The sequence below is a fragment of the Silurus meridionalis genome, chromosome 18 (genome assembly GCF_014805685.1).
Source record: "Silurus meridionalis isolate SWU-2019-XX chromosome 18, ASM1480568v1, whole genome shotgun sequence".
NCBI classification, from domain to species: domain Eukaryota; kingdom Metazoa; phylum Chordata; class Actinopteri; order Siluriformes; family Siluridae; genus Silurus; species Silurus meridionalis.
In genome coordinates this window covers 8188205-8215048 of record NC_060901.1, presented here as the reverse complement: position 1 = coordinate 8215048, position 26844 = coordinate 8188205, and the positions used below count along the sequence as shown (strand labels likewise).

Genomic DNA, 26844 nt, shown 5'->3' with positions numbered 1-26844 from the left:
GACTGGGCCTGATTACCTTCTGCACAGACTGTAGTTACATGCAGTCTATGAGCAAATGTTGTGTCTGATTTGATTGCAGTTTCAGTCTCATATTTTCAAGCCAATCTCTCTGATCTATCCACAACATCATCTAAAACATCTATAACCATGACATGAAATACTGTAATCATGGTAATACAGTTTAATAAAGCTAAACAGGGTACTCTGTCATCCAATTTTTCCTCATAATGTTTTTAAGGTGTGAACAAAATATGTATGCATAATGAATTTAAAGGGAAACAATTGCTGAAAGTGATCGAAAAAATGGTTAACTTCAGGATTCCCTGCATAATCCTTTTATAATGGCTGCTTGTAATGCCACTTTTATCCACAAATTATCTATTAACTATCAAAATAATAAATTCAACCACATTCACAAGTCGCACTCCAGCTAAATTGTTAATAAATCTTGCTATTTAATTACTCTGTCTGTATCAGGCAGCCCTCTGCAGGCCAATTACAACAGCTTTAAAAGGAAATATTAATAAAATGATCAAGCATATCATTTATAAATCATTGGTGCTTTGGTGCCAAAAACATCACTAAATGACTATTTACACTTTGTGTGTTAAATAGAGTGTGATCGTCATTGTAGGCTGTTGCTGAATGGTTCTAAATGTTTCTCCAGTTAATCAACCAAAATGAACAACTCTCTGGATTTTCAATTAATTCATTCAATATGATTTTATATAAGCGAAGGTTGTTTGTGAAACCAGACTTGACTTGACTCCAGACCTCAGTATTATGCAATTACATCTTGATGGTTGGAGCTTTGAAGTTGAAACAACCTTTTCTTAAAGAAAAAAAAAACAAAAGAACTTGTTTTTCTAAACTAAACTGAAGCATCACAAAAAGATATCATAAGATATAAGCTATAAGATTGGGCTCGTTTTAGTATTTGTGTTAAAAATAGCTCTGTTTTTGTATGAACAATTTGACACGTTTCAGTGCAAAAGATATATTCAAAAAGAATAGATTACCTGCATATCCCACAAGAAAAACATAGCCGGTATGTCTTAAACAATAACAAGTAGTATACAACACAGACTTTTACAGATGCACGGTAACAGTACAGTTAACGAGGACTGGCCTTCAATTATCAGCTGGTTTTCATTGCAATATTCTGTGAACATCCTACAATTATCAGATTTTTATATATTGGAATATTTATTACTTCATTTTTAGCAATTGCTTTATCCTGGTCAGAATTGTGGTGGATCTGGAGCTTGTCCTGGGAACACGAAGCAGGAATACATCCTGGATGAGATGCTACATCTTAGAGCACCATTCATACACATATTCACAGCAAGGGTCCATTTATCATAGCCAGTCCACCTACTAGCACAGGGAGCTTAGTTGAAACTAGAGAACCTGGAGGAAACCCAAAAAGGTGTAGGGGAGCAATGAGGAAGTAATGCTACCTGCTGTGTCACTATGCCAGACCAGGCTATTGATGTATTAAACAAAACCAGCTTGCCGCATTTATTCACATTTTAACAGAATTACACCACACGTTTATTTCGTTGCTGTAAATGAGGTAAAAGCATTGCTTTTACATTATCTGTTTTATAGCATACTGTCTATTTCGAGTAAATTTCCATGTCATTACAGAAGCAGTGATCAATTTTCAAAATTTGCACCACTAATCCCACTCAGAACACTGAATCATACGACTTACAAATCCAAGCAAATCCTGCATAGGCGTATTGATGACATTAATATGACAGATTAATCATTGACGTTCATCTTCTAGAGATGACTCGGACAGAGACATGCTGAAAAGGCCAAGGTTATTTCTCTTCACCCTTTAGCATAGACCATTAAACTGTCAGTGATTCACAGACATTGTGGCTAGCATCATGCATCCATCCCCAGTTCCAGACGCAGCCACCTGCTCTGAGAATACACAAAAAGGGACAATCCTTACAAAACATACAAAACAAAAACATGTTTTTGAGCTCTTAAAAAATGGCTTTTGGTTTTGAGAGTGTTGTTAAGAATACTAACACATCATCATGTGAGTTTTGTCAGCATTCTGCTTATCAAGGAGATGCAGACATTTGGATTGTTTAATTATTATTGGGTGTGAACACTAGTACGACTATGTATGTGTTCCAAGTTCCTTCTGTCTTCTGTGGTGATTTCACGTTTTGGGTTTGTCATAATTTCATAATATTAAGACAAGTTTTTGTGTTTTGTAATCGACTTGCCAAAATAGCTAACTGAATCCTTAGTGACAAGTTGTGTTTGTTTTAACATTCATTGCTAATCAAAATCTCTATAAATCTCTATAAATTCGCTAGATCACTTCACAGTTCCAGGGTTTCTGGTTCGATCCTGTTCTTGCGTCATTGTTTTGCATGTTTTTCCCATGTCTGCAGGTCTGGCTTTTTTCCCTTCATAAGCAAATCAATAGCCTGGGGTTCCATCTATGGTGTGTTCCTGCTTCATATCCAGTTTTTCTAGTATAGACTGTGAACTTATCTCCACCCTGTCCAGGATATAGCATTTACTAAAGATGAATGAATGAAATTACCAGAATGGAAGAAAATTGTGTTTCCTAAAATAATTTTTTTGTAGAATTGACAAGAAATGTTTGTTTGAAGCAGTAAGAGTTGAGAACGTTTTTGAAGTTGTGCATGTGAGCAGAACACTGTGTAAGAAAGCAGTGGAAAAGTAGATTTAGGTGGCTGTTGGTTAAATTGGTTTGCAACTCTGACCTCAAGGAAGGACAATCTTCGTAATTGCAAGATAAACATTAAAATACTTTTTTTAGTGCTTCAGTTCCTATAAACGCAAACTGAATGTGCCAGTATTGCTGTATAATTATGTTTCTAAAAGTAGGAGCATATTAAACCATCCCCACACTACCAGTTCATATATCAAATGAATGCATTCTTTAGTTTGTTTAATCATATCGTTCTGACTACTAGCCTCCATTTTCCCATTTCTGCTCAGAGGAAACTAATCAGCTAACTGCACTCAGGGCTGTTAAAGTTACAGGTGATAAAGTACTCGAAGGGTAACTACAGAAATAGAAAAAAAAAGACTAGTCTGGTTTATTAAGATGTAATAAGACATTTATGAGTCATTTTTTCCATATTACTATTAATTATATTAATCAGTTTTGGTGGAACTGTCATTAACGTCACTGTTAATTCTGCTACTGCTTGGTAAAATGCACGAGGGTGTCAGTTCATTTTGCATAATTCCTCACCCACTCTGAAATAAATACAAGGCAATACACTGCAACAGGATACAGCTTATAATATTGTCAGTATTGATCTCATCATAACTTTCAAACAAGCCAAATGATACCCAGAGAATCTTTTCCTTCAATCTCAGATGCTATCCTTGTGAAATTAAATATCCCATTCAATCTAATTTTATTTGATTGTTTCAAATTCTGCAATTGTATGACAATTATCTCATTAAATGAAGAATCCATGTTGATTAAAATGGCAATAAACACAATCCAGCTAAATGTACTGTTATTCTTGTGGATTACCTTGGGCTATAATAGCTGCTGTGAGGTTTAGCTGTATGTTGAAAGCAAAGCAGGCTATTATGTATGCCCAGATTCATTCCTCTCTAAAGCACATTTCTAAATGTGGGCATGAGACAGAATGAATAATATTGTACATACCATATAACCTTTCTTACTTTCTGAAGCCTTCCCACTCACTGAGGGTATTGGTGTTAAAAACAATATAGTAGGAAAGTGTAAAGGCACCCTCTTCATCCTTTGTTTAAGTGTGTGTGTGTGTGTGTGTGTGTGTGTGTGTGTGTGTGTGTGTGTGTGTGTGTGTAGCATATATAGCTGCTACAGTACACAATGAAACAAAACAATCATCCTTAAGGATTATGGTGGTACATGTAACACCGCAGAACTACACAAGTCTACACAGACCTGCACTGAACTTCACAGGGCTATATAAAAGTACATAATAATAATAATAATAATAATAACTAAAATAGGACAACAGGCGCAGTGAAGGATAGTTCAGCACCGGCCAGTTCTTGCGGGGAATAAAGTGTGGTAATAATGACCCGATGAAGTCCTGCTCCAGATGTGTTCTCAGGCAGAACAGATCTCCAGCTGTGCCGGACAAATGCTGGCTCCCGAACAATCGCAGCAGGAATGGTCTGCCCTCACGCTGTCATGCAAGACTACCTGACCACAGCATGACATGTTTACGTTAGAGATGAATGAGTTTTCTTCACGCACAGGATAATATAAGATTAGAACAGGTGTGTGTGGTAACAACAATGAAAAGCAAAACAGCAGTCAGATGTACGTCATCACAGCTTCTTCTTTCGACTCTGCAGTATATAGAGACAACACAGTGGTACACCTACCAGTGAAGTTGAGTTTTAATAAGGTTTAAAGAGAGATGGTGCGAATAGAAATGGATGAAGGGGGTAAAGTAATGCTCCCAAGTCATCTTAGTAGTGTGCTGAGATTAGCCAAACAACTATGCTAATGTAGAGAGATTATAATAATGATCTTGCTAATGTAGTGATATTATAATAATTATTTTGCTAATAGAGAGAGATTATAATAATCTTGTTTTGGTGGTGCCTAACCATTTTGCAAGTATAGCGAGACTGGCCAGAAAATCTAGCATAGTGTGATTAGAATAACAACCTTACTTGCATATTGGGATTAGCATAACAACCTTGCTTGTGATATTTTCTACTCGCTTAAATAATATGGGAATTTGGTGTACATTTTTCAAATATGATCCCATTAAAAAACCCAGGTTGTATTATTCAAGGTTGTAATATTCAAGAATTTTAATTATTTAATATTTTAATTTTCTAGTTTATTTTGTCTTCTTACTTAAATTGTCTTACTAAAGTTGTACCAATATTGCAATTTGCAAATGATTCAATTTCTTTTCCAACTATCATTTCAATTACATTATAAACGCATGAGTGATTTAGGAAGCAGAACCATTTTTATAACTGTAGTCTGTTTTTTTGTGATGCAGCCTCAAATATAATATACCTATATTTCCACACTGTTAGGTCACAGCAGGCAGCTGAATTAATGGAAGACTGATTTATTTCCATGCAGAGACATGAGTGGTAATGTGTCTCATTAACTGTGATCGCCAGAGATGCGAGTGAAAAAGCACTGGGCCACTGCTCAGCAGTTAATGAGGACAACTGAGACCAGCCATGTAAGACCAAAAAAGTAGGCCAATACCTGTGAGAGTGTGTTCATGGCTGGAAAACTGAAACTGAGAACAATCTCAGAGCAAAAGGGTGAGATTCTGTTACTGACCCAGCATGTGCTGCCAGGGTGATATCACCTCTGCTCCGGTATATGCAGAGCAATCATTGTTATACCAATTGTGGGGATGGGGGAATAATGTTTTTGAGGGGGCACCATCAATACAAGAACCTACCACATGCAGCTAATATTTATGATTAGTTTCTTAAATAAGTTTTAAATGTTATGTCTGTAACTGTAGATTTAGAAATTCCCCCAGCTAATTTAATTGCTAATAAATAGCTACTTCTAAGACTAATAAACAGAAATTATTGCCTAAAATAATCACTATGAAAATTTCTTCACTAGCCTAGCAAGTCTACTTAACTGTTCTCTAACAAAGTACATCACTATAAGATTTTCTTTTTCTCTCAAATTCACACAGTCAAGTTATTGCCACTCCTAAGGAAATCGGCTTAAAAAATTGGTGCATTCGCAAGCCTAATAAAAGAAAGGAGTTTAAAATCTTCAACATGGAGGACTAGTCCAAAATCTCAGTTACACCAAGTATTAATCATAGAGGTGCCAAATATTTTAAAACCATTATTTATATATAAGAGGCACCACTTAAAATTTAGAATGCTACGCATAACCACCATATGTTCAGACAAAAAAATATTAACCCGTAGGTTACATTCTTGCTCATTTTCATAAAAGTTGCTGAAGTTGCCAGTTGATGCCAGGATGGGATTTTGGATATTATAAATTCTTTACATACATCTTTATACTTTTTAAAATTACATGTCTGTTTAACTCTTTGCCATGTTCGATCTGGGTCAAAAGATTCTCACTTCGGTGTTCACTGCACTTCTGACTTTGAGACGTGACTGAAACATTAATCCTGTAGCTCTTCAGTGACTCACTGGAAAAGTAAATAAATCTAATTACACCACTCGGGATTATGGTTAAGACTCAGAGTCTTGACGTCACCTCATCTATGCAGATAAGACCAGATCTATGTTGTCTTTTTTTCATGCAAGTCTTTGGGAATGACTTGTTTGAACGTCCGGTATCGTCACACTAATGGACTCCTCCATGACCTCAGGAAATGGCAGCAGTTTGCATGTCTGGACTGCCTGAGTGTCCTCAACAGAGGGAATTGTGAATGTTACAGTAACAGTGGGAGGGTATCTAAAGCCATCAGGATCTCCTCCTTTCCTGTGTAATATCCTCTAGCTTCAGCCACACCGTGTAAGTACGTGCCATTCCACTTGAGTAAAAAGTATCACATTGTGTTTTTCAGTAGTACACAGTATACATTTCGTTACATAGCAGAGTTTACTGATGCCAACATAGCTAACGTTCCTGATTCAAATGGTGTTTAACTCACTATAAAGCAAAAACTGTTGAGTAAGTTTCAGATACTTAAAGGATTACTTTAAAAGAATTTTGCATCACTGCCATTTTTACTTAGCAAAAAAATATGCCCAAAGAAATGTCTAGCAATCACAAACACACAGACCACCTACAGCAGCTCTCCTCAGGAGGCGAGTCACCTGGTGTGTTTGAGTGCACCTTAATTAAACAGCAGAAGCTGGCACCTGGCACTCTCACTGCCTCACTGACGGGAACCAAGCACAAAGATAGAGCAGATAGCCTACTGCGTCTCAACTGGCGCGGAACATACTGGGAAAAGTGCAGGTATTTACGCCGAGATAAGGCACAGTGGCTCTCGCTCCGCTCCGTTTGGTTCCAGGGCAGCGACAGCATACCGCTGCTATGCTCGGAATGTGCAAGGACACGGAGGGTTAGGAATCTAAGACATCAGGATTAGTTTCCCATCTGTATTGTAATGTTGAAGGGTGGTGTGGCAGTGGCAGCCTGGTCAGGGACATGTAGGACATGGCAGATGAAAGATGAGAAAGAAAGTAGAAACATTGGTGTGGGTTTTATTAGACATTAGATTTATTTAACTCTTTTATTGTAGAATTTAAATTGTGTCCAAAAAAAGGGAATACCCACAAAAATATTGTACTGTGTCATACCATATATCATACCATACAAAACAAGTAATGTAGATCAAACTGAATTTATCCGAACCATTAAATATGTAGGACCTTAAAAAATCAAAATACTTTGTACAGTGATTTGCTAACAATGTTTTCATTTATTTAACTTCAGTAACTATTTTATCAGACTTAGGGTTCTGGTGAATCCAGAGCCTGTTCCAGGAACCCTGGGGGTGAGACTGGAATACAACCTAGATACAACCTAACACAACCTACAACCACTGTCTCCCTGTGCATCACATGGCCAAAGTGAGAAGAATTCCTAAAATTCATTGTAATAACCTAATTTCACAAATTTTCATAAACAGAGCTTTAGCCAGTGATCTGTTATGGCAAAAGGTTTACCTCCTAACCTCATTCTTTACTGTTATCCTACTTAGGATTCAACTTCAGTATCAATGGAACTAGGAGCAATAATTAGACCAGGCCAGGTTATATAAGTGTGCAAATGCAGGTGTGTGTGTGTGTGTGTGTGTGCTGGAGCAGGCAAGGTGCTCATTGGAATAAAGTGCTGTGCTATCCGATTCTTCTTGTTCTGCCAACTCTCCTCTGGGAGACAAAGTTTACTTTCATGAGAGGTTGTGGAGAACTATTCTTCACAGAGGGAATAGAGGGAAGGGAAGGAGGGAGGGGGGCAAATGACGCAGATTACAGCGATCAAGAAAATATTTGACCACCAATCCTGGACAAAATGAGTAAGCAAACAACAGCAGATGGGAGGAGTGTTTGACTGCCCAAGAGGCCACAGGATGAAAGGTGGAGTTTGTGATGAGCAGCTTCAATCAGTTCACAATCTAATTGATTCAAATGAAAGTGACACAATGTTTTAATGAGGAATATTAGTCAATCAACAAATGACATGTTTGCCTAGTGGTGTGACAATACAGTGAGTCATTGACATAAAGGACATCCTGTAGTAAAATTAACTAAATCCTGATGTCTGTTGTAGAATATGTATTAAACTAAAAAAAAACCCACCCAGAGGTTGTACTTGGAGGTGCTGTAACTCTCAAAATACAGTACAGATGTAGAGTGTCAACCTCATATGTTAACCTAATTTTCCAGAAGACACAACAACCTACAAACATGGCCACTCCTAACTAATCTTTCTATAACACTTTATCACTCTCACCCTCTTCTGATTATTCACTTATTGTCTATCACACACATACACAACAGATGGCATTTACGTTTACAGCATTTAGCAGATACCCTTATACAGAGATCTTTATTCAGCTTGGTGTGAGATTTAAACTCATGACATTTAGACCCAAAGCCTAACCATTTAACTACCATCTTCCCAGAGGACACTTATTTGCAAACACATTAAAGTAATGCCATTAGATTTTTCAGCTTGATTAGTGCCAAGTCTCATATTTATGGGATTGTTAGTTTGTTTTTGTTTTGTTTTTTCTTTTTGAGGTTTTGCCTTTTTTTTTTTGCTTATTCTGTTTGAGCCTTGCCTGCCCTATACCTGTTTTGAAATTTTGACAATCCCTTAAAAGTTCTGGATTTATCTGCCTGGCTTTAATTAAATACCCTCAACAGCAACTGCATCTATTTCCATTGCCCGTTATCTGATATAGAGCATGTAGTATCGTATTATATAATATAAGTTTTGGCTTTGGGTTTGTGGAATACATTGCCATCAGGTAATTTTTGATTTCCAAATTGTTAACAGATGAGGTAACATTAACGTAAATAAAAGTAGAACTAAACAGGGCAGAATACAATGTTCTGTGTTTTTGAACACACATTCCTACAAATGCTATGTATAATTGCAATAAAAGTATTAGTATTACTATATGTCTAGTAATCACCCAGGACCTTGAAGGGTTTACATAATTGGACAAGCCAACAAACACTTTTCCAAAAGTATAATGTTTGCATGGTTACACATTTGGATAAATGTTTACGTAAATAAATAATTCAAATAAAAATGCCAGATCTTTTCAGATGGGATGGCGTTCTATCCAGGGTCTGTTCCTGCTTCATGGCCCGTGTTGTGATGATTGACTCCAGATTTACCACATTTCTGACCAGAATAAAGTGGTTACTGACTATAAATGAACGAATAAATGAAAGAATTAATACATTTTGAATCTTAAGTCAGTCTATGTGATAGATTGTGGAAATCACTGGGTGTACTGATTCATGGGACACTGATGCAAACAAACTTCTCTGATGGTGCTCCCATTCCTAGTACACATGTCTACCTTTTGGTTAAATCATTCGTCATTTACAACACAAAAACTTCTAAGGGCTCCATAATCACCTGATTTAAACATCAATAAAACATTATGGGAAATTTTGGAATAACAGTCCAGTGTTCCAACACATAATTCAGGATTTGCATGACAGTATTCCAAAACAGACTGAAGCTTTTCTGAAAATCTGCTACACTTTATTATCCTTGATGTTAATATATTGTTGTGTGTTTATCTTATTTTATCCACACCAATTCAAAAAAAAAAGAAATCAAACCTACACTGTTCATATATCCTGTGAATTCATTAAGCTGTCTTATTGAATTTCATTCAGGGCTTTGTGTGTGTTTTTAGAAGAATACCTGTGACTTACTCCCTCAAAGCACAGAGCCTAAGTACACATCTGGCACTACTGAGAAGAGCTGGATTATTTCACAGAACTCTCCCACCTGCATGGGTTTAAGTGTTACACTTCTCCACTATCACTCTATCCTCACCATTTTAAGTGTAACTGTAGCCTTGGACACCTTTAACTGCAAAATAAATTACACTGGCAACCACAGTAATGATTTATATGTATATTTTATATTATTATTTAGAGCCACAGAGCATTCTGTTTCTTAACTTCTGAACAAAACACTTCATGTTTAATTGTCACTCAGTTGTCATACAGTTTTTATTTGTTATCATTGTTATCATGCATTTATCTTGTGGGCAGTAACATATAAATTCACTTTTTTATCTCTGTTTAGCTGCTTTGGGCCAATGTGCATTGTTAAATGCACGATACAAATACAACTGAAATGAATTTAATTAAATCCAAGTTCAGATTGGAAGTAATCTGAAAATTAAATGATGTTCATGTTATTTGTGTGTTTATAATAAGATAAGATAAGATAAGATAAACCTTTATTCGTCCCACAGTGGGGAAATTTCTTTGTTACAGTAGCATTAAAAAAAAAATGTAATGCAAATATATAAAAGAATAGACGAATAAGACATACTATAATATTACAAGTATATACACAACACAATGTATAAATACAGATGAGGGAAAAGTAAGTATAATATAAATAGTGTATATAATGTGTTTTAATTTTATGATGCATTCATATAAGCCAGGAGTGTGCTAGACATGAAGACTGATTCTTTTATGATGTGGAGAATCAGCAGAATGTTTTGGGAAAGCTGTTAAATTATAATAGATATAACCTTAAATAGAGATAACATTAGTCATTACAGATGCAATATTTGAACAGAAACCATTGATGGTTTCCAGAATTAGAAGGCAAACCAAGTGTCTCAGTAAGTTCAGATGTAAGTAACAGGGGGCAACATATCAGCAGCCCAGGACAACCATATTTTTTTGTCTGGGTTATTAACTTTTCAATCACCATCACCTGGTAGACAAGTGAGTTCAACAACCTGAAAATGTTCTACAGTATAATAACGCTTTACCATCAGTTTGTTTGTTTTGTTAGTCCCTGTCCTATTTTTACTAGCACATTGTTTGACAGAGACTTCTGTTATTTGCTCTGGATCAGGAAATCTGCTACATGCAGACAAAATACTCTTTACTGATATCTTGAGACAAAAATTTGCATTTGTTATGAGAGATGGGTTTCAACTTGATGCATCTCAATCCTTTAAGTATAGTGCATTCTTCCCAAGTCCACCACCTGGTGCACTACACACACCAGGCAAGTAGAAGACAATTGAATGGTTTTACAAGGCAGATTTACATGATTAAATATTGTCTATCATATTTTTTGTACTGTTTTTGTCTTGATTACATTACAGACAAGTGACTGACTGGAAATGATGTGCTGTATTAAAGCAAGGAAACACCTACAGATGAAAAAAACAAATTGGCACTCACCTGATTTGACCTCCACTTACATGGCACATTTCACCTCACCTACACATTTCTTTTACTGAAACACATTATTGCTTGAGGAAAGTTAGATTTGTATATCTATATTTAGTCCAGTCCAATCTCACGAGGTTAGTGGTTTGAGAATTATGTAAAAAAAATGATGTTTTTACATATGCATTGTAAAAACATTCTGAAATCCATTTCTATAATCTACACTTGGCATATGTATTGGTTTGCACTCTTGAGATTCTATCTCTTTGACTTCAGGATCAATTCCCACAAACATTCTTCACCGATGCCAATCTTTATTCCAGGAACAAGACAAAAACATGTCAATGTCACATACTGTATGTGTCATCTTACATACATAGACCCTGTAAATGAAGTGCTCCAGAAAACCTTCTGTATCATTCTGTCAAACTAAATATAATTTATATATCAGATATTTAGCACAAAAGCAGCTGCTTTCAGGTTTTAGATACTAAATGTGGTACATATCTGCAAAGAGCTGAAAAATTGATAAAGGGATATTTTCTATAGGTACATTTACATTTGTGGAATGCGGCAGATGCCCTTATCCAGAGGGACTTACAATTATTTCATTTATAGAACTGAGCAGTTGGGGGTTAATGGCCTTGTCCGAGCTTGATGATGCTTGGATTTGAATTTACAACCTTCCGATCAGAAATCTACCATTTTAACCACTGAGCTCCCACTCCCCCATTTTACAGTTACTCAGTAAAGCAATATTATTCTGTGTGTTGGCACAATCCACTGTGCCAACACACCAGTCAATAAACTTGTTGTTAAATGGTTGTGATAAAGCTAATATTTGATTGGCCTGGTCCTGTCCTGATTCAGTCAATGCTGCTGCTTTAACACTGTAAAGTGTGCAGATGGGTAACACTAAGTGGTATTAACAACAACATTGGAGAATGGAGATGTTTTAGCTAGATCTCACAGTTCTGAAGTCTAGGTAATTCTTTGATTTTATCATTAAAACTATCTTTATCTATCTTTCCACACCCTGTCCAAACACTTCACTGTAAGCATAGGGTACTGCATTTCAGGCCCCTTAATCCCTCCATTGTCTAAAAACATGAGAGTGAACATGAGAGTGAACACCTGTGTTGGGTGTGGGCAGCCCTGATCCTGATCACACGGCTAATCTCTGGGTTTTGATATCAGGCCTGTGAGGTGGTTTTGCCCTCATAGAATTTGGTTTGATCTCAGCGTGCTTTACATAAGTGACCCATGACCATTACTGTTCTTACACAAGCTTGAGTGCTCTGTACATTTTCAGTTCACTGCTGCTCCTTTCATAATCCATGTGCAAATGTACTACGAGTGAGACAATCCTGCACACACTATTTAAACACGCTGTATATAAAATATGACACACGTGACTGAAGAATGAAATGAGATTCGGTTGTTTCACATTATTCATTCAATTGCAGTCACGTAGACTGACAGTGAGGAGCCCCAGAATGGAAGGTGAAAATAGGGAAAATGAGTTAGCATGACAGTGTAGCACATTTGATTCACAGCTACTTAATACTTTACTTGAGAGTTTCACTCGAACAAATTAAATATGTTTATTGCAAACTGTTAGTGATGTGTTTTGGGATTCTTTTGCAAATTTAAAGGTTGGCGTATTTTGTCAAAAGTTACAGCATGTTTCCCATGCTGATGTCCCAGGGGGCTTTGAAAAACGTTACGATAGTATTACAATATACATTTTCAGCCCTTTCAAAAATAATGGTGATAACGGTCAGGTTTTGCTGTTTGCTAAAAACAAAAGAGCAAAACAAAAGCAATGCTGCATCATTTTCTTTAGTCAGAGAAGAAACAAGAGCTGAATCGTACTGTACCAGGCAACAAAAATATAGGTTGTTGGGTTTTTTTCAAGAAAAAAGGAACATAGGGAAAAAATAATAAACGACATCATCAAGGCGACATGGCCGCTCCAACGGTCAACTGCACATAAAATGTCACAACTTTAAATTAGTTTATATCAGTATAAAATGTATATTAATCAAGACAAACTTTCAATCTATAACAATAACTTTTTTTTTGAGAAAGTATATAAATCATCAACTCATAATTAATATTACCAGCTAACGTGTCTCAAACAAAACACGTTTTTATTGAAACATGCATTTTAACCATTAATCCAACATCTTGAGTGAGTGACAGCACTAAAAAACGTAACAAGGTATGAGGTCCCAGTGACATTCAACGTGTAAAGTGCTCCTTTGTAACATTTTTAATGAAACGTTAATTTTATAAACTTTTGTATGGGTTTGGTGTTTAGGACGTAAACGTAGCTTTTGATTCGGGAAATGCTGCCATCTTGTGGACGAGTTAAAAATTGACGAATTCTAAAGACTAACACAGGGATGGTCAAAAATTTTGGCCCAAGGGCCACACTGCGTTTTAAAATTTGACAGAGCAGTAGCCGGGGTGGGGGTGGTGGGGGTTTATAAACATTTTTTTATTCAATCTCATTGAGAACAGTGTTGCTGGTCAGCTTTTTTTTCTATCGCATTGAAGATTGCTCTTTGGACTCAAAACACTTGCTGCCTTTGACATGCATTCTTTAAAAAATTCCCCTTCAAAGGATAAAGGCTTGCTGGCAGTTGTAATTTGAAAGCCAGCAAATATTTTGCCCTGCTGCTTGACTCCTAGTAGTTTGTACAGCAAAAAATAAATAAAACATTTTGCTAACCTGTAAATGAGCTACTATCCTCTGAGCACCCTTTCTTACTTTGACTGTGTGCTTGCATGCTTGGTGGAAAAGTGGCAGCTGATACAGTATTAGTTGAAAACTGCATTGGTTTCTTGGTAAACAAGACACACCGCGTTTGATTGGACTTGTTTGGACTCTCCAATCCTTACTACAAACTCGACCCTCAGTGTGGGTTTTTCTTTTCTTTGGTCCATACATTGTTAGTGTAAGTCTCAGTGCAATGGCAATTGTGAAGAATGAATATCTTTGTGTAAAGATGCTTGGCTCGGGGCAGTAGTGGTTCAGTGGTTAAGGTCTGGATTACTAATCATAAAGTTGGGGGTTCAAGCCCCGCTGTTGGACCATTAAACAAAGCCCTTAACCCTATCCTCCACTGGTGCTTTGACCCTGAACTCTGATCCCAGCTTCCTCACAACAGACATACAAAACCCAGAAGTGGTAGCTCAGTGGTTAAGTCTCTGGGTTACTGATTAGAAGGTTGGGGTTTAAGTCCTGGTATTACCAAGCTGCCACTCTTGGGCCCTTGAGAAAGGCCCTTTACAGCCAAGGCTGACACCTGCTTCCTAGCATGCAATCGAAGAATTTCACTGTGCTGTAATGTACACGTGACAAGTACAAGCCCCTTTAGCAAATACCAGGAGTGTTTAGAGCCATCTAGTGGACTCAACTGGAAACGCAATGTATTTCAAGAAATTTATGTTTAATCCAACGTGTTGGATTTAACAGCCCATCAGGACGGATTAAACAGCTCAGCAGGACGGATTAAACAGCTCAGCAGGACGGATTAAACAGCCTAACAGGCCGGATGTGGCCCAAAGGCTGTAATTAGTTCACCACTGCTCTAACGCCTCGTAGGCGGGCCGTTTCTAAACGGCTTTGTAGGTAACGCGCTAGTGTGCTTTGTAGGGTGTGCGGGCCGCCATTCTGTAGTCCTTGTAGTGCACTTATATAGGGAGCAGGGCGTGATTTGGAAGTTACCCAGTGACTTGGTTATACTGTATTCTCATGCTGTTTATACATACAAGTGAGACTATACCTCTGTTATAGGTAGAACAAGCAAGATATTCTTTGTTTTTGTTTAAAAACAATGGTTTATTTTATTAATTGTAAAAGAGAGTGAAAGTTATAAAGAAAATGGCAGGGCAGGTAAAATAATAAAAACATCGCCTACTTCCGTTTTCAGTTCTTCTAAGAAAAGGTGGGCAGGTCTTTCCAGTAAAGGCAGGTGCAGACATATTTACATAAACACCAGGAAGTTTGGTGTATTTGTCTCGTCCACACACACACACACACACACACACACACACTAAACGAAAAACAGCTTGAGACCCGAATTTGAAAAATTCAGGAGTAATAATTACAGGATTGTTGGTCTACCATGAGATCACCATGACTCTGAAGTGTGTAACAGCTGCTGTGTTGTTCCTCTGTTTCTCGGGGGTTTCAAATCTACGCGTGGTGAACATCTCCTCTCTGACCTGCGAGCAAGCTGTGAGTAAACACCAGCTTTCAGTCAAATATAAAGACATGTTCATCACAAGCTTCAGAAAGAGCATTTCAGGAAGATTTAGGTCTTATAGTGTTTACAACATTATTACAATGAGGTGAACATTTTTTTTATGCTGAATGCACACTTTCTTTATCCCTCGACCTCATTTCACTTTTTTTCTGATTTTTTTTTTTTTTTTTGGAGTTATTTGTTTTTGTTTAAACTTTTTGATTCTTATTTTTTTTCTGATATGTACAGGTTTTTATTACTTTCTTATTTGTATTTTTTTTATTTTACTTATATATTTTTCTGATTTCTACAACGGCTTTTAAATATTGTTCATTATTATTTCTACAGGTTTTTTTGGGGGGTTATTTTTCTAAACTATAAAGGGATATATATATTTTTTTTTTGTTTGTTTTTTTTCTTATGTACACACGTATAACCCATATTGTAGTGTTTACTGGTCTTAAATGAGTTGTTTTCTTTTGTTTCTTCTTTTTTAAAGGTGCCGTGCACAATTCGCATTAGTAAGTGTATACACACACACACACACACACACACACACACACACACACACACACACACACAATTCCAAAAATAACCTTCAATAATAATTCTAATAATAATAATAATAATACACAGGTTTTTTTGTAATAACATAATATTATTACGTAATTATATATATATATATATATATATATATATATATATATATATATATATATATATATATATAATTATTATTCCTTTTTATTGCTCCTTTTTATTAGTCATTATTGTTGCATTATTGTCGCATTAATGTTAAAATTTCCCCTCATGTTCAAAACTAACAATATGAAGTTCATACAAAATATTCAGATTCCTGCAGCAATTTTTCTTATGAGGTCACCCTCTGTACACATCCCCCCCCACCCACCTCCCAGATAACTGTGTGTATGAAGAATGGATGACCCCTCAGCCTTGGACTCCATCCGGTCCAGTGGATCTGAAGGTTCATGTAGATGTCAGGATTAATGAGAACAGAGACTTGGTGCCTGTAATTGTGGCAGAATGGAAAGCAATGGATGACGGTTAGTATGTGAATTCAGCACACTGTGCTAATGTGGGAGGGCACTCGATAAGGTGCTTCCTGCTTAACTATATGGACTTCTGTCTTCTTTCAGCCAATGGCACATAAAGTTTGCCTACATTTCCTGTACATTTTTGACAATATACATTTTTAGCATATTAATAAATGTACATGATTGTTTTTAAATGATTGTTGCATGCAGTGTAATTACTGATATATTGTGTTGAAAAGAAAGAAAAAAACATAGACCATGATTGACAACCTTGTCTAATCTACATACTTTTCTGTTGGTGTGTTTTAAAGTAGACTTTATCTTGTAACGGATCTGTTTCTTTCAGCAAGCATTAGATACATTAATGGAACTGAGTTTCAAATAACAAAGCAGGGCAGCGGTGAGCACTTCTGTGTCCATTACATACTTAAAAACAAGATTGAGGCAATGAGAAATCCAGCAGGTGAACAGGTAAGAGGTTTAACAACACATTCTTTATACCTAAAGGCCTTTATCTATTATTATTATTATTATTATTATTATTATTACTGTTAAATCTCTAATGTGGCAATTGTAATTTCAGTGGTCTTTTTCTCTGGACAAAGTGGCTGTTGATCCAGGTGGGACATATTTGGTGTCGGTTTCTAACCTCCCCAAACCAAACTTAGCCCACACCACTTACAACGTTAACCAGACTATCCAGGTCTCAGGTAAGTTACTGCAAAAAAAATGTTTTTAATACCAACACCGCCAAGTTGTCACTATTGGGCCCTTCAGCAAGGCCCTTAACCTTTCAGTACTCAGTTGTATAAATAGTTGTAAGTCACTCTGGATACAGGCATCTGCCAAATGTCACAAATGTAAAGGTTTTGCCCAAATTTAACTCAAATTTAGTTTTGAATGCTGCAATAAATGCATCTCTTACAACAGGTTGTAAAAGTCCTGAAATGCAGCCGACTCGAATCTGTATTGAAAGGGGTGAGTAAACATCTGATTTTATTTGCATTAAGAAAACAAAAACTCACATGCATGTGTACCTTCATTTTATTTTGTAATTTTTTTATTAATTACACTGATTTGTTACACTTAATATCCACACATCACTGCCTATCAATGTAATAATTACTGATCTCCTAATGCCACAGGAGAAAACTGGAATCCCAATATTTCCATGGTGAGGTCCGGGCCTCAGAACAAGACATTATTTGTTACCTTCAACACTGATGAGCATTCTGAAAAGTATAAAGTACATGTGAAGTGTAAAGAACATAAAGAAACCACAGCTCTCAGTAAGGTAAAGAATTAAAAGAGACACTTTGCACCATAATTATAAACATATATTTTGAAATTGGTGTATTTTGGATAAGATAAGAATTGGATAGAAGGCAGAAAGCAGTAAAGTGATAACACTTAATGATATCAACTTTTTATAAGGTAAATTTTCTATGGATCTTTTTTTTTTTTTTTTACAGGAAAATGGTTCATCTCTCAATGTCACATTTAATCTTGAATCCTGGCCACACACCTGCTGTGGTTTCAATGTGGAGGTATGTTCATAATTATTTTCAGTACTGCATTTAAACTGTATACAATCTCATTTATTTACTGTATGTATGTATGCATGTTTGTACAGATGGTCCCCAAGTTATGATGGTGTGATTTTTCAATATCACAATGACAATAGCGATAAATATTATAATAATAATATTATATACTTTACATTTTATATTTTAATTATATATATATATATATATATATATATATATATATATATATATATATATATATATATATATATTTATTGTATATATGTATGTGTGTGTGTGTGTGTGTGTGTGTGTGTGTGTGTGTGTGTGTGTGTAAAATCTGCATAATGTAGTTGTATAATGCTTCTGATACATGTAATGCCTCCACATGTAGATCCAGCCCTTCTTTAAGTGTGGACATGACTGCTTACGAAAGAATAAGTTTTTTAATATATGTCCAGGTATGAAATGATAAAATCATGCAGTTTACTTTATTCTTACATTTGCCATTGCTAGAATAAACAGTTGAATCTATTCTGGCTGTGATGGTCATGTTAATTTTTCTAAACAGACCCACCAAAGCCATCCAAAGTTGCAGATGATTTGTGGAAGGCGTTTACAGGGTTGTTTATCCTACTCTGTGGTCTTTGTGCCATTTGTGGCATTTGTTTGCAATACAGGAAGCATCGGAAAAGTAAGCAATATAGCATCTTTTCATTTTTTTTAAATATAGAAACTGGCTTTAAAAAAATTGCTTTATGTGAACAAAATGTTTTAACTGTTAATAAAATGAAAAAAATCACACAATTATATTTTGGATCACAGGTCCAGCAATAAACCCAACTGAGCTCCCTACTCCAGATCTTCCAGACGTTGAGCATTCCGTGTTGATCTTCTACTCAAGAGACCATCCAAAATACACTGATATAGTACTGAAGCTCTGTGCCTTCCTGAGGGCAAAATGCGGTACGGAGGTTTACTTGGACCTCCTGGACACGGCCTCTGTTGGAGCCATGGGCCGCTTGCAATGGACAGAACTACAGATGCGTCGTATAGAGAAATCCTCTGGCAAAGTGCTGGTCCTCTGCTCACGAGGAGTGCAGGCAAAGTGGGGGGCCATGTGTGGTGAGCCTCGAGTCCTCTTACGTGAAGATGTTTGCTCGCCAATGGGGGACATGCTGACACTCGCCCTGCAGCTCATTACACCAGACATGCAGCGGCCCGCCTCTTATGACAAGTACATGGTAGCCTATTTTGAGGATATAAGTGACACAAATGACGTGCCTTCCATGTTTGATGTAGCGGTCAAATACAAGTTAATGAAGCACTTTGAAGAGCTTTTCTTTCGTATTCTGGAACTGGAGAAATATCAGAAGGGGAGGGTGCACACAATCAAGGGACTTGGTATTGATGAGTATATCGACTGCCCATCAGGCAAAGCTTTGAGGGATGCCATTGAAGCCTTCCAGGCTTACCAGTTAGAGAATCCAGACTGGTTTGAGAAAGAGTGCTTAAACAGTGAAGATGAGGTTCCAGTAGATGAGAGCAGCCCTTTTCTTAAGGGTTGTTCCACACCGGTTCTTGTGTGTGAGCCTGTGCTCAACAATGGACCCTCTGTATGCACGTGTGAGGTGGAGATTCACCAAATGGACCAGACCCATAGTGTATGGTCCACTGAAATACCAAACCTTAACCAGGAATTCGAGGAGCCTTCTGTTCTACATATCCAACCAGCACACCAGGTATATTCCCTCCATCCAGCTGTGGAAGCTTCTTTTGGTATCCACAAAGCTGGAGTGTGCCCTGCAGATTTAGAGGACCATCCCTGCATTTTAGTGGAACCTGCAATACATGAACCTTTACCATCAAGTAAGAATGAGGTATTTGTAAACAGAGGGCCACCTCTAGAGGAATTTCCTGCTATAGATAAAGAGGAGGCCCTGAAGAAGCTGTTAAATCTCCAAGTGTCGCTAGTATCCTTTGACATTACAGCTCCTCCACCTTCAGTGGATGATGAGTTCCAATCATCTTGGGATATGCCATTATCCCAGCCAATCGAGATAGATGAGAGTCAGGTGGAAGAGGCTTCAGGTCAGAGACAATCAAGATGGTCAGATCAAGGATACAGTTCAAGAGACTCCATGGTAAGGGAGGAGCCTCCCCCATCCTCTCTTACTGCATTAGCTAAACTGCAGGAAGCCCTATACCTAAACAGTCCCATCTCATCCGGTTTCTGCACAGAGACAATGGAGAGTTGATATTAATGTGACCGTAGACTTCAAGTACACCCTACATTCAGTCCATTTATAAAAGCCATGAATTGCATTTGGTGCATCTTTTTTCACGAACAATGGGTGTGAAGCAGGAATGCAGCCTAGTGCCAGTCCATCCCCGAGTGCCACGTACACACATTTACAGCTACGGGCAATTTAGCATAGCCAATTCACCTACTAGGGTTTAGTTTTTTTATGTTCTCATGTTGTCAACAGGAAATCAATGTAATTCCACATATTCTGTAGGAGATGTGTTTTATTGAATAATTATATACACCAAGTGACAATTATCTGAAACCTGTGAACTGTTATTTGCTTACATGAATTTGATAATCGTGTAACATTTCTGATGACACATTTTAACAGACAGATGGACAAATCCGAGTTCACAGATTTCCATTTAAACAGGTTTTACATTTAATATTGCACATAACCTTTTTGTTAAACCTTTTGGTTAAACGTGTTTTTTATCACAGGGACTCTACAAGCTGTAATTTACAATATATTGATTTTTTTTTTTTTGTTACCATCGCATGCATTGCACTATAAACAACTTTTCATGTAAAAACAAATATGTATGAAGATGAATTGTTTCTCAGTCTTCTCACAAGTAGATTTTTATAATCACATGAATGACTCCATCAGATGGGGCTTTGAATGTAATACTATAATTGTACTTTATGTTACTATCTGCAAATGAAAAACTGCATTCTTTGGTTGTCTTTGTTGTGTGCTTTTTTTGTGGAATTTTACTGTAGACATATAAAACAAAATGACCTTTTTCTATGGTTAAATAATTACTCCAGATTTGCAAATAAAATTCTGTCATTTTATATTAAGGTGATGTGAGAATTTAATAGTGCAAAACAAGACCCATAAAAACTCTTCAGAGAGACTACTGTACAACAATTGTAGGTGTATGCTCGAGTAGAAGTCGGTATGACAACTGTACATGCTTGTTATTTTTTTCTGACAAACATATTCAAACATTTTGTATTATAAACATATTCACACTGCATGGTGAGGCACAACAAATCCCATTTTTAATAATGCACTATCGGCCTGCATCTTTGACTTTGCTTTCCCCTTCTACCTGTTCGTGATAATTAAAGATACAATCGCTCTTTATGCAGCTAATACACTTCCGTGTCATTTAAATGCTTGTTGTTCAGATCTAATCGAACCTCTAGGATAGCCAAACAGGTTTTCAAAGCAACGTATTTGAGAACTGTGGAAAGAACTTGAAAGCATGGGGTTTTCCATTTGTTACATCAGACCTACTCATATTTCCTGCCTCTGACCTATTGTGATACATCTTGAACTGAACATTTTGTATGTTGTCAGCATTTTGAAGTTATGCAGAGAGGTAGCATAGCTCTGAGTGGAGACTAATGGGAAGCCGCTATCGTAACGAGGTCAAAAATGGGCTCAATATTTCCTATCTTTGTGGCTAGTGTTACCAGGTATGCGAATGTAACCAAATGTATAAGCAATCATTCCCAGCCCATACTCAATAAATGCAGTACTTCCTCCACATCTATGGGCCATAACATATCCTCCACTGACAATTTGCATTAAAAAGAATACATTATGATGTTAACTTGAAACATACACCAAGTCCTTAACACGTTCACAGCTTTTCACAAGTGCATTTAAATACATCCAATGTGTCTCAACCGCTCAACAAGTGGGACACAATATCTACATCACATTAGTTCAATGATAGCGATTAAATGTTAATATATTTGTAGTATATAAAATAAACCACTAATTGCATAGCACCTATTACCGACACTTTTTTTCACGAGTTAGTGCTTGTGAGTCAAAATGTGAGGTATGTATAACTTCATTGCTTAGCTCAGTTTTCAAACCATGTGATACTGTTAGACTGTCTGTCCTGCGGTGGCTCATCAATACATCCTCAACCTGCTTTCTTTTCTTCAATACACATTATTCAGCCTGAACTGATCAGCTGGTCAGCTCCCTAAACACAGACCAAACAGTTAATCACCTTTGCCAGCTGTTCAGTTATTTATTTTGTACCTTTTTTATTATTACATAATAAATTGGTCAATACATTTTTTATATATATTTTTTCTTCAGAAAGAACCTGTCTATGATGTAACATTGATATATTGAGAAATTGTTCGTTTTCTACCAGTACGCAAAGATTTTACAGTTTAAGACTGATTCAAATTCTTAAAGCAACACACTACAGGTAGAAAAGACTATCTGGGCAACAACGGTCAAGTTACAATTTTTTTTAATATACAATATTCATTTGAAAATTTATTATTTGTTAAATTCATTGTTTTTGTGCACATTATCTGTATTTGATAAATGCTATGTAAACTTCTAGACTGTTATGACTAGAATGAAAACGTAAAATCATTTTAAAAACTTGCCTGTTTTAAATAGAAGGATTTTTACAGAAAAATAAATCCAAAAAATACTAAGTATTGTTGGATTTATGTTAGAATTTGTACATTTGAAAATGGCAATTTTTTAATTTATAAATGCATGGTTTTTGCTTGATTAAACAAACTGTTCAGTAAAAATGAAGTTTCTCCACATTTTAATAAATATTCAGTTCATTAAGGCTTTAATTAGTATGCCGCATTATGCATATGTTACTATAGATGCCTGATTTGCATTAAAAAATTACATTTATGAAAAAAATGTTAATTGACAAATAATGGTAATAATTCATAGCAAAAACTTACAAAAAAAAATACAAAATTCTATTCACCTGTAGTGTTTTGCCTTAACTGTTATGAAAAACAGAGAAAATTCATATTCTAACATACGAAATAAAGAGATTGAGCTACTTGTGTTATTAAGCATTAGCCTGTAGCTAGTGTAGCTACAGCACATACTACCCTGTCAGTAGTGTCGTGTCGGTAATAGATGCATTTTATGCTTTTTGGCAGCACATGTGTAATGTTCTATTATTGATATTAATATATTTTCTATAGTTTCATTAAAGTGCCTCATGATACAAGTGCAAATCAAAAACACCATGATTCACGCATCATTAATGACCATCGGGATCACACCACACGGTTTACGACTGGTGAAGCCGGGGAAAGAGGAGTCGGATTTGGATCATAATAGAGCTTCGTTGTCTTATGATATAAAGTTTGCTTGATATTAGATCCAAAAGGAATTTATATATATATATATATAAGGTTGCAGTCAAGTGGCTGCAATTAAAAACCACCATTGTAGTTTAGGGTGTAGAGTAATATTTTATATTTAGTATTAATTTTTAAGACTTGGTTTATTATTCGAACTGTTTGACATACAATGTTAAAACCAACTATAAAGAGGGCAACTAGGTTGACATTTGCACATAAAAAATATATCGCATATATAAAAACATTGTGATTTTTTTTTTCCCTCCTAATCTACATTTTTGGTGCTTCTTTCCCTATGATAGACTTAAAAGTTCTTGGCTGACAGGAAAGAAACACAACGTGACCTTCTTCTGTTGTGGCTCATGCTACATGTTTGCTCATGCTGATATGCGTTTCAGCTCAAAACAGTTGTAAAGAGTGATTGCATGAGCTTGCACCTAGCAATTAAAACAAATCTGTCCAATTTCCTGCGGCTTCTCTAATCAACCAGTTGCTGTGTAAGATGAAACTGTCACGTGTAAAAATCCCAGGAGACCAGCAGGTTTGTAAATACTCCAAAGAAGCCCTCGAAAATATCCTGTACACCTCTAAGAGTTTGTTTTAAAATTGTATGTCACAAAGTTCAAAATATTCAAAAGCAAATATTCTCCATTTCTTTTTAAATATATTTTCTGTACATCAGACAATCTGATATTAAACAACATCCAATCTCATGTTTATATGACATGGGTACAAAGTAGAATCTGTCTGCAACTCACAGAAGAGTGGACGTGTATTTGAGGCTTTGAGACCAGTTAGATACCAATGTTAGAGAGGACTTTTAATGCTACACTTGAGAACATTAGAAAATGCCAGTCATTCTGAACACTTAGGGTTGTACATAAGAAAGTATCAGCTCAGCTTATATCAACAAAGGAAAAAAAATCATCCTGAACATGATTTTCAATGATGTAAACGATTTAGGATTAAATGTGGTTTGTTTGTTAAACTTTTTCTTTCATTAACATGTCAAAACGACAATATTGCAAAATCTTCAACTTTCATACTAATACTGAAATTATGAGAAAACTTCATGTGTTTCAGGAGGCAGTTTTCCTTGCATGGGATGATGTGATGCTCTGATTTAGAAACCCTCCCTGGTTAGGAGCTTGAGGAGCAGTGTCAATGCCAAGCTCAATCACCACTGCTAACATTTGAACTCAAATACCTCCCTTCTGTGAGCTACAGATGGACCCTGGTGTGTATCATGACGCATTAGGAAGTGTGAAAGACGTTATTTCAGACCCTATAAACACTCATAGCACATAGATATTAGGAGTCATTTGAGATTCTGCCCCCCCACTGGCACGTCGATGTGTTTGGTTGCAGCACCTGTTGAGGATGTTGGTCTCGCGACGGCGTTTTCGTAAGGCTGGTTAGTACGGTGAGTTCTTGTGAATGCGCGTGGCAGGTGATTTTCCGCAGCATTTAGGGCTGCGTGTTCACAGCCAGTGTGTTAACGTAGCCGCGCGGGCACATGTCGTTCTCCGAGACGCAGTGGGAGAACTGGGAAGGGTCTCCGCCGCGCGCCAGCCTGCGCACACTCCTCAGGCTGGCGCACTGCTCCACCAGCTCCAGGCACTTGCACGCCAAGAAAAAGACGTTCTTGAACATAAAAAGCGACACGGGCGCGTCGTAGAGGAGCACGAGCAGGCACCTGACCGCGAGCAGAGGCGCGTCGAGGAGCACGCCGCTGAGGAAGCGCGCGCACATCCAGCGGCAGCGCATCCGCGAGGCGGCGGAGAGCTCGTAAAGCCACAGCACGGGCACGGCCAGCGCCACGAAGTACGCCGCCATCACGCCGTACCGCAGGTAGTACGCGTTGCCGGGGACCTCATTCCGGACAAGCAGAGCGTCCACGAGCGTGAAACTGTCCAGCACGTCGACGCACGTGCTCACGAAGCAGCCCTGCGAGTGGTAGCGCGGCGCGCCGTGCGGGTCCTCGACCAGCGAGTTGACGAGGCAGAAGAGCAAAGGCGCGGCGAGCAGCGCGGTGGCCTCGAAACCCGCGGCGCCCAGCGGAACCTCGCGCGCCACCAGCTCCAGGATGGACGTCTGCAGCACGAGCGCCACCTTGGGCGCGCACGCGATCACGTAGACGAGCCACGCGAGGTGCGCGAACGCGAACTCGCCCAGGTGGCAGCCGAAGAGCGAGCTCTTCTGGCGGAAGCCGCACGCGCGCTCGCGCTTGCTCCGAGCGTTGCGAACGAAGAAGATGGCCCAGCCAGAGACCACCACGAGGTCCGTGGCTATCCAGGAGCACCAGTACAGGTCGGTGAACGCGATGAGGTAGAAGTCCAGGATGCCGCCCTGCAGCACTAGAAAGGCGAAGCACAGCACTTTGTAGAATAGGTTCTTAGCCGAACGCGGGACGAATGGGGCCGCGGACGGCGCGAATTCGCAGCCGGAGGTCATGGCGCGGGCCGCCGCGGAGGCGCTGGTGTCCGTGCTGCCTCGGTCCGCGTTGGCGCTGGACGCGCTCGTGCCCGTGGCCTGCGTGCACGCGCCGCTGCGGAGGAGAAGCTGGCCGTTCTCCGGTGCCGAGGACACGGGGGAGTCCGGGTAGATCGCCGCTTCGGCTCGTACACAGCTGGCCACGGAGTTCGCCTTACGGATGTCCGCGAGCATCGTACACCTGCCCTATTCTGCCTTCTTGTCCGTCTCTCTCGTCTCCGGCCTGCGCAGTCACAATCGCTCAGAATGGCGCAGAAATCCCGTTATGGAGCGCATTGGAATGGACTGCGCGCGCTTCCATAGAGGAATCTTAGCGTTTTTTTAGGCCTGTGCTCCACATTTGAGCATCTTCTCAAATGATGCCAGATTCTGCTTTTTTATTAACTAATTACCAAAAGTAGTATAAGAAAGTGTGTGTAATTATATATATATTTTATATATATATATATATATATATATATAAATAAATTAAAAAAAAAATTTAAAAAAACACCCCCCTACACCTATAATTGGACAAGAAATATGATTGATTAGTCATTTAATGTGGCAATTTACTGTTTTACAAGACCAATAAAGTAGATGTGCTGATATGAAACTTTGCAGTAGGTTTCATTACACTTGAAAACTTACCATGATCATGTGTGTATTTATGATGCTTTAGCCTTAAATCTGTGAATACACATCATCTAAACATCAACAAAAAA

At 37.7% G+C, this 26844-nt stretch overlaps 2 protein-coding genes across 3 annotated transcripts; one reads left to right on the top strand and one right to left on the bottom strand.

The window, feature by feature from the left end:
- Positions 1-14908: 14908 nt before the first annotated feature.
- Positions 14909-21349, top strand: il17ra1a (interleukin 17 receptor A1a). Of its 2 annotated transcripts, XM_046873915.1 has the most exons (12): positions 14909-15649; positions 16156-16177; positions 16574-16720; positions 17058-17182; positions 17295-17421; positions 17642-17689; positions 17857-18005; positions 18184-18258; positions 18632-18698; positions 18809-18931; positions 19063-20543; positions 20575-21349. In XM_046873915.1, exons 1-11 carry the CDS (start codon positions 15548-15550, stop codon positions 20493-20495), a joined length of 2418 nt encoding a protein of 805 aa, XP_046729871.1. In that variant the 5' UTR covers positions 14909-15547; the 3' UTR covers positions 20496-20543; positions 20575-21349. The 2 variants fall into 2 exon arrangements, with proteins under 2 accessions (XP_046729871.1, XP_046729870.1); XM_046873914.1 differs by having other exon boundaries at positions 19063-21349.
- A 2949-nt stretch (positions 21350-24298) lies between these two features.
- Positions 24299-26510, bottom strand: tmem121b (transmembrane protein 121B). The gene has a single exon (XM_046873916.1). It carries the CDS (start codon positions 26312-26314, stop codon positions 25115-25117), a length of 1200 nt encoding a protein of 399 aa, XP_046729872.1. The 5' UTR covers positions 26315-26510; the 3' UTR covers positions 24299-25114.
- Between the last annotated feature and the right edge of the window lie 334 nt (positions 26511-26844).

What these genes read in the sequence shown, in the direction of transcription:
- il17ra1a (XM_046873915.1), top strand. Translation starts at nt 15,548, where the DNA reads ATGACTCTGAAGTGTGTAACAGCTGCTGTGTTGTTCCTCTGTTTCTCG. An exon ending in GAAATCCAGCAGGTGAACAG is followed by an intron (nt 17,183 to 17,294) that starts GTAAGAGGTTTA and finishes TTGTAATTTCAG; the next exon opens with TGGTCTTTTTCTCTGGACAA. An exon ending in TCGAATCTGTATTGAAAGGG is followed by an intron (nt 17,690 to 17,856) that starts GTGAGTAAACAT and finishes CTAATGCCACAG; the next exon opens with GAGAAAACTGGAATCCCAAT.
- tmem121b (XM_046873916.1), bottom strand. Translation starts at nt 26,314, where the DNA reads ATGCTCGCGGACATCCGTAAGGCGAACTCCGTGGCCAGCTGTGTACGA.